This window comes from Corvus kubaryi, unplaced genomic scaffold (genome assembly GCF_017639235.1).
Source record: "Corvus kubaryi isolate FWS band 111438036 unplaced genomic scaffold, C.kubaryi_AGA036_p1.0 split3-73, whole genome shotgun sequence".
Classification (NCBI taxonomy): domain Eukaryota; kingdom Metazoa; phylum Chordata; class Aves; order Passeriformes; family Corvidae; genus Corvus; species Corvus kubaryi.
Window position 1 is genome coordinate 6,823,725 of NW_024582091.1, and position 14,552 is coordinate 6,838,276.

At 38.6% G+C, this 14,552-nt stretch overlaps 1 protein-coding gene across 7 annotated transcripts in view; it reads right to left on the minus strand.

Annotated features, from left to right (window-relative positions):
- Nucleotides 1-11,268: 11,268 nt before the first annotated feature.
- The window catches only part of LGSN (lengsin, lens protein with glutamine synthetase domain), a 62,975-nt gene continuing 59,691 nt past the window's right edge, over nt 11,269-14,552 (minus strand). For all 7 annotated transcript variants that reach the window (XM_042017152.1, XM_042017154.1, XM_042017157.1 and 4 more), the window contains one exon: nt 11,269-13,904. In XM_042017152.1, coding sequence (XP_041873086.1) covers nt 12,705-13,904 — 1,200 coding nt within the window. In that variant the 3' untranslated portion in view covers nt 11,269-12,704. The remainder of the gene's footprint in view (nt 13,905-14,552) is intronic.

The following is a 14,552-nucleotide window of genomic DNA, read 5'->3' on the forward strand; positions in this document are numbered from 1 at the left end:
TCATGTTCCCATCTCCACTTGTAACACTGCTGTAGGGAAAAAATTTTATGGTTCTGTTCCAAATAGTCTCACTTGAATAATTTGGTTTTACTTAAAAAAAAGGTAGATAGATATTAGCAGTACTTTAAGTTTGCAAGTCAGCAAGAAACACTGCAGAGTTAAACCTCAGACTAATTTTTCTTCTCTTACCCAAGAATCTTTAAAATAAAAGCCTCTTCTGTGTTCGCCACTCTTGGAAGTATACTTGTAGCCACCGGGAAAACTAAGCTGGATACAAATGTGAATGCCATCAAGTATGTGAGTCTGCTCCCTCAAACACTGAAATCTGGTCAGTAAAAACAGCGAATTACCCAACTGTATTGTCTTTTCATTAGATACCTCACCTAAGAAACAAATTTCATTGGATCTTTTGGGAAATGTTTCATTGCTTCAGGAATTGTGTGCTGTATCCTGAAATTTGCTGGATTGACATTTGGCAGTTTGCACAGGACTGCTGGGATAGTCATCTACTGGATGAGACAAAATTAAGATGGTGCCAATATTTGACTGTCAGCTTGTATGTGTGCTGTTTGGAGTTTCCCAAATTTAAATCAAATTTAAATTTGATTATTGAAATATGTTTTGCCCTTTGAATAAGATGTGATGTGACAGAAGCAAGCTGTATGGACTCTTCTTCCATTTATTTTGCTCTGAGTTTGTGGGCATTTATCCTGTGTATGGCTCTGTAGGAAGAATCTGTCCAACTTCATTTTTAAAACAAATTATGCGTATGATGTGTGGGGAAGCTATACTGTGCTGGATCCAGTGGCCCAAGAGAGGCTGAGCAGAGACACCCAGTAGGCACATACACACAGAACACAAATATGCACCTCATACATACTCCTGGAACAGTCCTGAGAGGGGCCCAGGGAGAGTGTCCCTTCCTCTGAGTCCTTGTGTTCCAGTACGCCATGGGGTTCTCTCCCCCTCTGGGGTTGTGAGGTAGGCTTGTGGTGAGCTGATGAATCCTGGATAGCCCTAGAAGGACCCAGAACAGGGCATTATTTGGATTTTCCTCCATGCACCATTACTTCTCTGTGTTTCTGTGTATATAGAAGAGCTTTTGTGGCATAACATACAGATGCTGGTGCTTACACAAACTAATTTTGTGTCTAGTCTTTGATCTGCTTCAGGAAGTGCCACACTGAGGATGTGTGGAAGACAGAAAATGTTAGAAGAATTTGCCTTTGGGATCATCTTTGACAAAACCAATATTTCAATACCTCTTCCAATGTCATTTCCACAAGGTCATGATTTTATGAAGGAACAGGTTTCCAGCTCACACAGTGCACCCAGAGAGACACATCCTCTGGTGTCACAAAACAGTGGTTGCAAGAAAATGCAAGGAAGATACTGTGTGATTAATTAACTGGCTTCACCAAGACAAAACAGACCTTTTTTTTTGTCATTTGTGAAGGTGCATAATGCAATACACAAGCAGTATGAGCTGCATGGTTGGTTCTGACAGGATCAATGGAAATATCTGTCCCACTGCAATCAGGCTAACAGGTGATAACATACATTTCTGTTCATGAAAGCAGCAAGGTGGATAGTGCAGACTTTTCAACCATGTATTTTCCTCTGAGCAAATAACCCAGATCCACAAAAGTGATCCTCTGATGCTCTGTGGCATCTCAAGAATTAATTAAAATGATACAAGATGACATTGGCATTTCCCTCGTCATGCCACACAGCTCCTTCTGAAATCAGTACTGAGCATTTGGTTTTAATGGTACAACAAGCAAAATGACAGCACAGTGATGTTGCTGGCATCCAAAAGTCTTGCTATGACAAAGGCTACCCATGGGCTCCCAGAAATGACCTGTACAGTTTCTAAATTTTAGGAATATATTAATCCCTTTTATTCCTTCATAAGAAAGCAATAAACAATGTATAGATCAGTGGACACTGAAAGGGACTTTGGCTGAGCCCTGATCCAAATGATAGGTTACATTGTCATTTCTGGAGTCAAGCACAGAGGCAAGGGGATGACAGCAGCACTTCAACTGTAACACTCATGGGACAGAGCAAGGGCTTCTCAGATCCAGCAGTACTCAGCTGAAGCAGCAGTCGAGCAGATGGAAAACTGCTATCTGCTGGATGCCATTTTAGTACCAGCCTTTTTTGGCTCTGGTGAGTTAGGAGAGATCACACATCGGTCCTACGGCATGCAGTGACTCTTCCAGAGCTTTGAGTGCTTGGAGCCAGACCCTCTTTAAAATGTCAGATTAATTCATCGCTTAAGTGTACAACTCTGGAGAAGCCAACAATTAACTGAGTGACCACTGGTCTCTATGTGGCTTCTTTAACTAATATTTGATGTCTCAGTGCAATGATACCATTTGACACTGTTGGTCATGTGTACTTCAAGGTCAAAAATATGCTCTGAGTGGGGAAGCTCCATATTAACCCTGATAGGTTAGTTGTTTACAAAGTAGCTTTGTAAGCTATCTCCAAAATAACTTCCACTTGGAAACTGCCTCTAGAGGCATCCTTCACAACTACTTCTTTGTTGATGGGTCATGGCCAAGTATTTAGTTGGATGAAGGATGAAGCCTTTTGCCTGAAGCAGCCACGTGATCTCTGTTTTCTTTTGCTTTTCCACAATCAGCATCAGCTTTTCTTTCTCATTCTTCTTATGGTTTTATTTGATGCCTGTACATGAATGTTCCCTTTCCCCTTCCAACCCTCAGCACACTAAAATTAGAGTGCAAACAGTTCTGTGTGTGTATATCCTTAAGAGCACTGCCCTAAGTTTTCAATGAAAATATTAGAAAATATTAGTCACAAGAAAATGTGACTGATCTGAAGCTATTCGTCAAAACAAAACTAAGGTAAGTTTTAAACTGATGTTTTACAGAGTCTCCTGTGAATGCTGTTTTCCTGGTGTCTAGTGAAGACTTCATGGAATGGTAAAGTATCCCCACAGGAGAACTGAAAGTTACTTTCAACTATTTACTTAAATGCATATGCTGTTACAGCAACCTACAGAGCCCTAGGATTAGTTCATCCTCACTGTCAAGCAAGTTCAGCAGGTCAGCAGTGGTGGAGCAATGTGCAGAATACCTGTGCTAAAGAGACCACCTCACGGCCCTTTGATGTTTAAAAATCTTTTGTTCATATGTCCCTGTGTGTTGCAAAGCTACCACATTTCTAAGCAGATTTATGAGCATCCCAAAGGAAGGGAATTTGAATCAGTAATAGGTGGCCACATTCCATGTACATCCTCAAAGTCAAACTGATTTACCATTTTACCTAACTCTTCCTGTCAATGACAGATACCCCCATATCACTACAGCAGTAGTAATAATAGCCCAAGTAAAGCAAGGTGCTTGCTGGGCCTTGCTATAACTTAGTGATTTATTTTATATTACATGGGAGCTTAAAGGTGAACCTTATCGTGAATCTCCATGATTTAGCACATATTACAGAGACGCTTAGCATGTAATTCTGTTGTAAGTTTATATTGATTTGCTGTACAATATACAGAACCTTATGATGTAGCTTCATTGTGAGGTTCTTCTTGCTCACTTCCAATATCATGCAGCTGTGACTGTAGCTCTGGTGTGAAATGCTCTGATTTACAGGGGGCACAGACGATTTCACTGTGCAGTTCTGCTGTGACCCTCAAAAGATGTGCTCACTGAGGCCCACTGGAGGATAAGGCTGGACTTTAACAACCCACTGATGCTACCATATGGCAAAGTATCTGAAGCCAATGAAATACTTAAATATAAAAAACAGGTTTAAGAACATGGAATCTGGATTAAAGCACACTTGCTTCTGATCCAGACACTAACAAGGTGTCATAAAACATGATTTGTTCACCTTTTCCACAAAAATCCTAGTATCACCAACACTAAAAATCAATTACTCCCCTCTCCAAAAACTCCAAGACTTTTATCTTATGCACTGTCTTTCACCTAGGCTTGTCTTAGGCCAGGGGCACAAGTGTTCAAGTGACAGTTTGTAGGAAGTTGACTGCAGTCAGCAGCTAAGCAACCCCACAGCCGGTCACTCACCCACCCTTCCATCAGGATGGTGGAGAGAATTGGAAGTGCAAACACAGGAAGAATTTGTGAGTAAAGACAATTAAACACGTACAAGGAAAAAACCTCAAGTGATGTAAAGAAAATCACTCACCACCTCCCACAAGGAGATCAGTGTGCAGCCAGTCTCCAAGCCATGACTACTTTGAAAAGGCTCCGTAATAATAATAAATAATAAATCCAGATTTATTCCTGATCACGTTATATTGTCTATGATATCACTTTTGTCAACTTGGGCCAGCTGCTGCAGCTCTGTGCCCTCCCAATTTCTTGTCAAGCCCAGCCTACTTGCTGGCAATGCAGAGCGAGGAACAGAGAAAACCTCGATGCTATGTAAACCCTGCTCAGCAGTAGTTAAAACACTGATGTGTTACCAACACTGTTTTACTCACAAATCCAAAACACGGCACCATATGGGCTCTTGTGAAGGAAATCTACTCCATCCCAACCAGACCCAGTGCACTGTTGTACGGTATCTAAGAAAGCAAATTTCAGTATAATTGTCATCAGCCTTAATTTTGAGAATTAAACAGTACCGTACAAAAAAGAATGGAATATTTTTTGCCCTTTGGCAATTTCTATCTGTGGCAACAAGCAACAGCCAGAGGTGCATGGGAGCTAAGATCCTAACTGAAGTGTGCCACTAAAGTGCCTAAAATTCTCTGGGGTGAGTTTGAGCCAAATAGCCTTGAATTCAATTTAATATTCTACAGAAAGTCCATGTAGAGTGTGTATGGAAGAGGTACAAACCAGTGTCAGTATTAGCTGTGATTCTGTAAGTGGTAACAGCAAAACAAGAAACCCAAAATGAAACAACAACAAAAGCAAAAAACTAAGGACATAACATTTACCAGGACAGAACATCATAGCCAGGGTGAGATGGTAGGAGGCTCTCTTTGTGGATGTTGTTATGATGAGAGCTTAGCATCAGCAAAGAAATAAAAAAGCACTCTGAAATCACAGATTAAATTGAACAATTGTTATTGTATACCTTCAATCAAAAAAAATTGCTCTGTAGTTGCAAACTCATCCAAGTGATGTCTCAACTTCAACCAGTCATTCTTCATCCAGGAGCTGGTCTTTTTTCTCAGGTGATGAATTACAGTGAAAGCATTCTCACCTGCTCAGTCCTCTGCACATCTTTCTCCCATTGCTCAAGACTAACACGTATTTAGTAGAATTGCTTGCAAATAGTTCCTCTCCTCTTTACTTCCTTTACTGCCATACCCTGGGACCACATCTGTAGATTTTCCACAGATGGTGTATTCAAATATGTTAAAACAGGAGAGTTTCAGAGCAGCTAAATTAATGCTCTGCAACAATCTTGCAGGATCAATTTTTATTTCAAGCATTTGAAGACTTTTGAACATAATTGAGCTCTTTAGTTAAAAAAAACCAAACAAGTGAAACCAAAAAGCCATGAAGGTGTTGCAAAGAAAGCTTTGGAGGAAAAGGATTGCTAAGACTGGAATACTGCAACTTTGTGAAGAAATTCAATATTGAAAAATGTGGTAGCAGGCTTGCAGAGCAAAGCCATATAGACATATATAGTCAGAACCACTGAAAAAATGGCTATCCCACGTGCTGACAGATATCTAGAATGTGTATCTAAATTTCAATAATTCAGATTCTGCATAAAGTTATGTTTCTGCTCAGAAATAGAAAGGTGGTTACAATAGGTACATCTAGGGTGTGTTTATTCTCTATGCATTTACAATTTTCCTCCAGCAGACAGGAAAAAAATAACACAACAGTATAGGTAAAATGGAAGTCCCTATAAGCAAGCAGACTTCCCAAAGTGTTTGAGTAAGATGGAAACATGAAAGAAATTCCAGTGATGGCCTACATTAAATTACAAAAATGGAATACTGCCATTAAGTGACTTGTACTTTTGTTGCAATGTTATTAAAGATGATACACCTAAAGATGATACACACACGTGAATGTAGATACAAGCCTTTTAGTAGATTAATATTTAAATGCTGTTATCAAGAATGAAAACCATTATTTTGGATCTCTGGTCCTTTACTGAAAAGTCCATGCAAATTCAACAGATAATTAAGCTTAGCTAAACAAATGACAAAGATATGCATTAGTTTTCAGCTGCCACACTATTTTTTTTAAAAAAATATTGTAAGTACATATATGAAATATATGGGGTGGATTTTAATGGGGTGTTTTTCAGCACAGCATGACAGTTTGAGATCCCAGAGGAACACTGCACGGTGCACTGCTGCCCTCTGGCTGGAGCCTGAAAGAATAAAATTTGAATACTCACTTACGTACGTGGTATCATCACCTTGACATGCTGAAGACATATTAGCTAATAAATTCAATTCTCTTTTCACATCTCATGAAACCTGAAGTCTGGTTAGAAACATAGCATTTCCAAATTGAAAATAAGCTACTGTATGGAGGTGTCTGTAGCTTTTGTATTATTTTTCTGATCCTACATCACAAAAGAGACCAAGTCATGTTGTGTAGCAGGGGTATGAGGTACCTTCATTTTTCATTTCATACATTCAACATAAAATTTACCTGATCAATGATAGTATAGTGTTTCAGTGCATTTTCACTGCGTCCCTAGTGTTCCATTACATGATACGTCTAACTGTAGTTGTACACCAGTTTTTCTGGCTGCTTTGTTAGTCTGTGTCTTCTGGTCTGTTTTCTTCTGGCATACATTCATTATTGATAGATTTTTTCCATTAAAAATAATGTGATTTAGCTAATTTTTTATCTCCTAAAATACATAAAGTATTTTCCCTTCCTATAAACTCAGCTAAGACCACAGTCTAAGAGTCAGTTCAATGATCACACAGCAACATGAGACCCAGCAAACAAGGAAAATGAGCCATCCTATTATACCTGTAAACACTATGAAGGTACCATGCATCAGGATATACTATCTCAATATATCATAAGTCACCCTTTGGAGTCCCTTATCAAAACAATGCCACTTTCCACAGACATCTCCCTCGTTCTAGTTTCATTCTCTTTAACATTCTGACATATTCCAGACTGTCTAATCTAAATCTTCCTTGATGAAAACCTGCTGTTATGTTCTAACTGCAATGGACAGGAAGAAAAGATATTATTCTGCTCCTTAGCTACATCTTTTACATGCCTGGAAACCATTAGTAAAACCTATAGTCTGTCTCCCCTTTCTGAGCTGCACACAATAATTCAGTTATTCCTAGTAAATAGGTCCTAGCTAGATGTGTTTATTTGCTTAGGTCCCCAGGATTTTCTCCAATAAACCTGAATGTGTTTGAAGTGTGTCACCTCATTATCAAATCCTGAGAAGAATTTAATTGAGCAAAATGATCGGGTTTTTGTTCTTGCAAGCTTACCCTTGTTAATATTTCCTCATCTGCCTCTTCAGTGAAATTGCTGAGCAGGTGAAATGAGCACAACCCAGACTCCTCTCTGAACAAGCAAAAACTGAGGCGCTTCACATCTTTGTCTCAGTGTAGTGTCCTGCATTTACTCTTACTCAAGTACATATTTTTCCCAGAATGTTGTTGGTAACAGCCTTTTTTCTTTTTTTCTTGCTCCCTGACACAAGTAGCAAAACCAAAAACAACAACAACAACCAAAACCAAAGTTTAATGGTTTCAAAGACAGTATGCCTGTTTCATTATCTGTGATTAGAGAAAACAATGAACACTAGACTGCAGGACAGATTCCCATTGAATCCTATTTTATATGTTCTTCAGTTTTGACAAGTAAATATTTTATATTTATCCATTTCTCTTTTTACATTTTTTCTTTAAAATTTACTTCATTTCTTGTTCCACTGAAATCTAACACTAAATTCACTAAATCATGTTTGCTACTAGTTTCAGACAAATTGTTTTTATTAATAAACTACTTGTGAAAAATATCACTTAAATTTATCTCTCTCTCAGGCATACACTTTCTGTGGAAAAACTCCCACTTCACATTATAAGCAAGACTGGTAATGATGCAAATGCTAAATAGGAAATACAACTTATGGGATATGGAATATTCTTTCATAAGAGCTGATATACCCTAGATGTTAATTATAGTCAGGGCTTCTAACTTTTCTAGAAAAAAGTTATTTCACTACTCTGAATGATATTTATTTAATGACTATTATTGGTATTGATCAAAAAGGCCTAAGTAGCCCAGGAAGTGTTTAGTTACCTGCATTTATGGAACCACAAATTTTTATAATGCCTTTAACATGCTGGCATTGTGAAACCTACCTTCCAGGATGTTGGGGAAGATGAAACAGGAAAACCTTGGAAATATGATTGCCTGACAAAAGATTTTGGGAATATGAAAACTACAGGCAACATCGAAATGAAAGCCACTTTTGAAATACCAGGTCTTAGTTACTGAACAACTAGAAAACAATGGTATGGCCACTGAAGGTAATCCCCTCTTGATTGAACAATACCCTCTGCTTGCAGGCAGGTCCAAGGGTCAGAGCAGACCCTACTAGCTCAGCAGAAGGGGTCCAAAGAGTAGTTTTTAGAAGTTAAGATGTAACACTTTATGGTAATATAAGAACTCTTATAGGCTGTATGTAAATGCTATAGGATTTGTATCTTGTATTAGATTGGTTAGTGACAATTAGAATATTCAGTACAGAAGATGATTTATTGTATTGTAACCAGGACTTCAGACATTCTCTATTCCTCTCTTCCACTTCTACTCTTACTTCCACTCTTGCTCTTACACCTTCTCTCTCTCTCTCACCTGCTTACTCTCTTGGGCCTGCTCAGAGCTGAGTCTGGCAGCTCTGAGCAGTGTCCCTATACCCACGCCTTTACATTAAACCGTGTCCCAAGACCTGCCTATAGAGATCTCTCCATTCGTCTCCGTCTCCGTCCCGACCGAACTCACCCGAAACCTACACAGAATGTTAGACAGCTTACATGTTTATAGAAGTCCTCCTTGTAATTCTTCTGTGTTATGGAATGAAAGCTGGCACAGGAAAACATAGAAAAAGCAGTCATGATGTAGCTCAATGTCAAAAGTACTCCCACTTTGCCAACAAAGATATAAATACACAGTCTGCTTAAAAAGATTTAAAAATGCTTTATTAATATCAGGAATTTCTTATTTCTTTTCTGTGCAACCTCTGACTGTAGTCTACAACCAGTAAGTCAGCTTCATAGGGCCCCCCACTTAAATGCCTCTGTGCCAATGTACATAGTGTGGGGAATAAATGAGAAGAGTTAAGGATGTGCACATGCCTGCAGTGCTTTTATTAGTACCACAGAGACATGGTGGGATGGCTCCTGTGACTCTTTTAGCAGAAATGGTATGGGCTGAATTACATAAAAGAGCATTTGTGTACAAAAGCACCACGAGAAGGACTGCTGGTGGGAAGCTCAACACGACCCTACGCTTGCAGCCCAGAAAACCAAACAGCCAGAAAATCAAAAGCAGCATGGCCAGCAGGCCAGGGGAGGTGATTCTCTTTCTCAAGTCTGCTTTCATGAGACCCCACCTGGAGTGCTCTGGGGCCCCAACATAAGAAGGGTATGAACCTGTTATAGCAAGCCCAGAAGAGGCCATGAAGATGAACAGGAGGCTGGAGCACCTCTCCTGTGAAGACAAGCTGAGAGGGCAGGGGGTGCTCAGCCTGGAGAAGAGAAGGCTCTGGGTAGACCTGACAACAGCCTTCCACTACCTAAAGGAGTACATACTATGAAGAAATTCTTTACTGTGAGGGTGGTGAGGCACTGGAACAGGTTGTCCAGAGAAGTTGTGGAGGCCCCACCCTGGAAGTGTTCAAGTCCATGTTGAATGGGGCTCCAAGAAAACCTTTTCTAGTGGAAAGTGTCCCTGACTATGGCAAGGGGTTTGGAACTAGATGATTATTAAAATTCCTTTTAACTCAAACCATTCGATGGTTCTACGATTTTATGATCCTGGAAAATCATCAGGAGCTTATGCAAAATTACAGATGCCTTGCTTTTTTATTTTATAACACTGCACATATTTATATTATCTAACTAGCAATGCTCTAGACATTGACCTCAAACCTGTAGAAGAGTGAAGAGTATTTTCAGGCAACACTTGAAGATGAAATGTTAGTGATACTACAGTCAATAATAATTAATTTCAGTTGAGCAGAGTGAAGTAAATATCTTTTTCTTGTGGTCTTTCTAAGGGACATGCATGAAAACTTAGTTGGGGATACATGCAACTTTAAAATTCATAACTGCTCCTGTTGAAATAAATGTTTTAATGCTTTCCCACAGAGTTGGAGTTACTTTATTTTCACTATATAGAATATATTTAAGAAAAAATATTGAACAATATATTGACAAAAATTTGGGGCACACTAGCTTCAGGCTCCATCTGCGAACTTTCTAATAATAAAAAAAAAGGGTATTCATTTGCCAGAAACAAGGAATGTTTCAATTTAATGTCACTGTCATCAAGTCATCAAGTCACTGTCTTTTCAGAGTCTATGTCATTGAGGACTACTTAGAAAATACCTGTAGATTTATTTTATTGATTTACCTTATCTTGCTATAACTGTTTATAACTTGTAGAGCACCAGTTCTAGATAGCTGGATTTTTTGTTTGTAAATAATGTCTTTCTATTAATCTAATCAGGTAGTTGGACATATACAGAAAAAGGTTTAGGTCTGATGTTGATAAGAAAACAATATGGATAATATATGTAGTATATATCATAAACTTCATGTTTATTAAATTCAGTTACAGAAGTCCATTATATATTATCTTTTTAAAAGTGAAAGTATACAGTGGCAGTTAATTATAAATCCAAGACAAATGAAAAAATGTCTTATAAAGCCACACCAACAAATAACTGTAAATCTGTATGACTGCTGGGACTAAATATTAAGTATGGTAAGTAAGCTGTCTGAGCAAGGAAATAATTTTTATGTGTGTCTTCTGCCAAAACCTGGGAAAATGTAAGTAACCAGAAAGAGAAGAGAGAGGACAGAGTTCCAGAGCCCCTGAAGTGTTAGGGAAGCAAATTAGAAGAATTTTTTTCAGAATGGGAGGTTCTGCTTAAATGCAAGGCTAGACCTGGCCAATGCAAATTAGCCTGTAGCAAAGAAAAATAGTCCTATATATGCCCCAAAATTGCTCATTCAAAAAATATATCATGTGAGTAAGAGAGAGAATCAAATTCGCCCACCAACCAAAGACTGAGACAAGGGAATTCATCATGATTCTTTAGATTCTTTATTTCCTCTTGCTACCTGAGTAAAAAATGAGTTCTTTGGAATCATATGAAAAGCTACATTTGAAGTATAGGACTCTGTAGAGGAAGAATGGAATATCCATCAGTAGGCAAGTAGAGCATTTCTGTTCACACCTTTCTAATTCTGCAAGTTGACAGAGGCATTGACTGAATCTTGTTTTTACTCCACTGATGACCAAACTCTTCTACTCACAAATTCCTACACATAGATCAAAATATTGTGACAAGATAAAGAACACCAGAAACTACTGGTAATGTGGAGGTGGTGTATGAAACAAGTGTTATCTTTAATAATAAAGGATGACAGTAGGAGCAAAAGCAAAGAGCAAATATAAACCCCACCTCCTCCCTTTCCTAAAAGATTATTTTTCTTTATACCAGCTGCCATTTCTAATTTTAGGATTGGGTCTTCCATCCCTCTGTTTTAACCATAATTTGTCAGTCTCTGAATTTGCATCTTCACTCTTTCTTTTTGGTTTTAACTTACTCCTTCTGCTCCTCTCTTCTCAGTCATCTTCTGCATACTTGATAAAATCAGGTTTCCCAGTAAAGTACAGTTTAAGCTCTAAATCCTTAGGGTTTTTTGCCCTTTTTTCCACATTTGCCTTTTAACTCTGAATTAACCCAATAACTATCAAAACAGACCTAAAATGAGCTAATTTTTTATTGCACAGTGGCCTGACACTGCTGCCTTTCTATGAATTATTTTGTCTTCAAGTCACCATTTGATTTCTTTTAGTATCTTTATTAACTATAATTCTTGAAAACTCCATTCAGCAGCAGAATTCATGATTTATAGGTTATTATATAATCCCTCTTGTATTTTTTATTTATGTCCATTAAGACACTGATTCCTGCCTCTCAGGTTCTACAGCCTCAGTCCTTTGCCCCTCTCTCTACAATGCTCATTGTTCTAGCTTAGGTTTTAAATCAAACTCAGATTCTTCTTGTTTAGCAACCCATCAGTTACTGAATAGGCTGGGACAAATCCCATAACCATGCTGAACAAGAAATTCCCTGCCTTCCTCAGTTCTAAACCCCAACCCTCATCACTGTCCCCACTACTCCCACTTTTCTGCATGTTATAGTCCTATGACAGTTGTGTAGTTGCTCTTCATTTCACCTTCTCTTTTCTTCTTTTCACCAGCAGGTCTGCCCAAAAAAACTCCACCTGTTTTTTAAAACCGTGTTAATATTATTTCATGAATATATCGGCTTTTTACTGAAGGCCATGAATGTACATGGACAATAAAGTGTAATTACCATGTACTATACAAAGGAGGGGGGAAAAATCCCAAAGCACTAAAACATTTTTAAATATATGTACTAATTTCAAGAATCTTAACCATTCACTGTATGCATTTACACAGCACCACTACAGAAGAGTGCTCCTTCTAAATAAAATATCCCAGGCATTTATTCCTTTCACTATCCATTTCTTCAGTTTCTAACTCATAATGTTTCATAGCAATAAAGTATCGGATAAAAGTTTCACCTAATGCTTCCTTAATGCAAGAATCTTTCTCAAGAGCAACCAGAGCATCTTCTAGTTTCAGAGGGATTGATGAATGTTTCAGATCACCAGTGTGATTTTCTTCTTCGAGCATGTCATCATAGCTAAGTCCTCTCTTTACTCCATCTAGACCTGCAGCAATAGTAGCAGCAAGGACCAGGTACGGGTTTGCTGCAGCAGAACTTAATTTATTCTCTATGTAAGTGCCTTTTCCACCATGACATTTGACATTAAAGGCACAGCTGTTATCATTATATGCCCATTTTGCATTTACAGTCTCTTTTGATTCTTTACTGTATTTAGAGTAAGGCTTACGGCAGCTGGTGGTAGGAGCCATCAAGCAGCTGATAGCTGCCGTGTGTGCCAAGAGACCTGATAACCAATTTTTTCCAAGCTCTGAGAGCTCCTCAACTCCATAACCAGCAGAAAACAGATTCTTCTGGCCATTCAGATCCCACAGGCTGTGTGATAGAGCCCCCGAATTGTAGAATCCTGATTCTGAGAAAAAGCTAGCCACATAGTTATACTTCTTAGCCACTTCTTTAAGGCCTGTTCTAAACGTGAAGGCACTGTCAGCAGCATCTAGGCCAAACGCTGGATGAAAAGTGATCTCCATTTGCCCAGGCCCACTGGAAGAAGAAAAGCTTTCAATGTTGGCACCAGCATAATACATTCCTTCAATGAGCTCCTGAATGAAAGTCTGATCATGGTTATTTAGTATCGTGGCTGCAGGAAAGGATATTGTCTTTGAGTTTACAACCTCAGTAATGCCATAAATACAAAATTCATAAGTGAATGCAGACTGCAAAGAAAAGCCATTGTCCTGAAGCTGGCTCAGCTGTCTCTTGGCAATGTGCCTTGGGGAGGTCATTAGTGGGGTGCCCAACACAGTGAAGGAATCACATATCACTCTCGCAGTCTGCTCAGTCCAGGGTAGTATTCGAAATGTTGATAAATCAGGGTTCAGGATTATGTCACAATTGAAATTGGTTGCATTTATGTAATCTAGTTCATTATCTTTAGGATTCAGCGTCAGTTCCAGGTAACTTCTGGGCATGGCAACACCATGAATTGCTTTCTCCTAAACACAGAGCAGAATGACGTATTACCAAATCAGAAAAGAGCTCAGTGGTATTTTTATGTATATAAAATATATTAAATTCAGATTCCCAGGTAGAACGACAACATTTTCACAAAGAACACTAAAATGCAATGATCACTGACATGAAGGGTAAGAGACAGTTACTGTGTCCTTATAAAGCAGAACAACTTTCTGCAAGATTGGTATGAAAACTATGGCATCAATTATCACAACGATCATTTTTTAACTTTCCATAAGGAACTAAAAAAATGTTCAACACTTTTCTTGCATGGTCTTTAGACATTTATGGGTATCACCAGTTAGGTGCAAATTTTGCAAGTCAAACTTTTATCTGTAGTTAGTCTATTTAGCTTCCACCCTCTGGCCATTTTGTTTACATAGATGCAAGTGACCACAAAAGACTCATATTGATACAGTTCAGGCTGTAACTTCACTTTGAATGCCATAACATGCACCTCACTGTTTTTCAGATGCAACATTTAGCAGAAAAATCTCACTTTCTGGACTTCAAAAGTTTGGGGTAAATGCAGGGAAGCACTTCCAGGTGAGAAAAACTCATAAATATACTTTCTTCTCCATTTGAATAGAAAGCTGCAGCTGATGAAAATGAAATGCAGGTAAGACCCC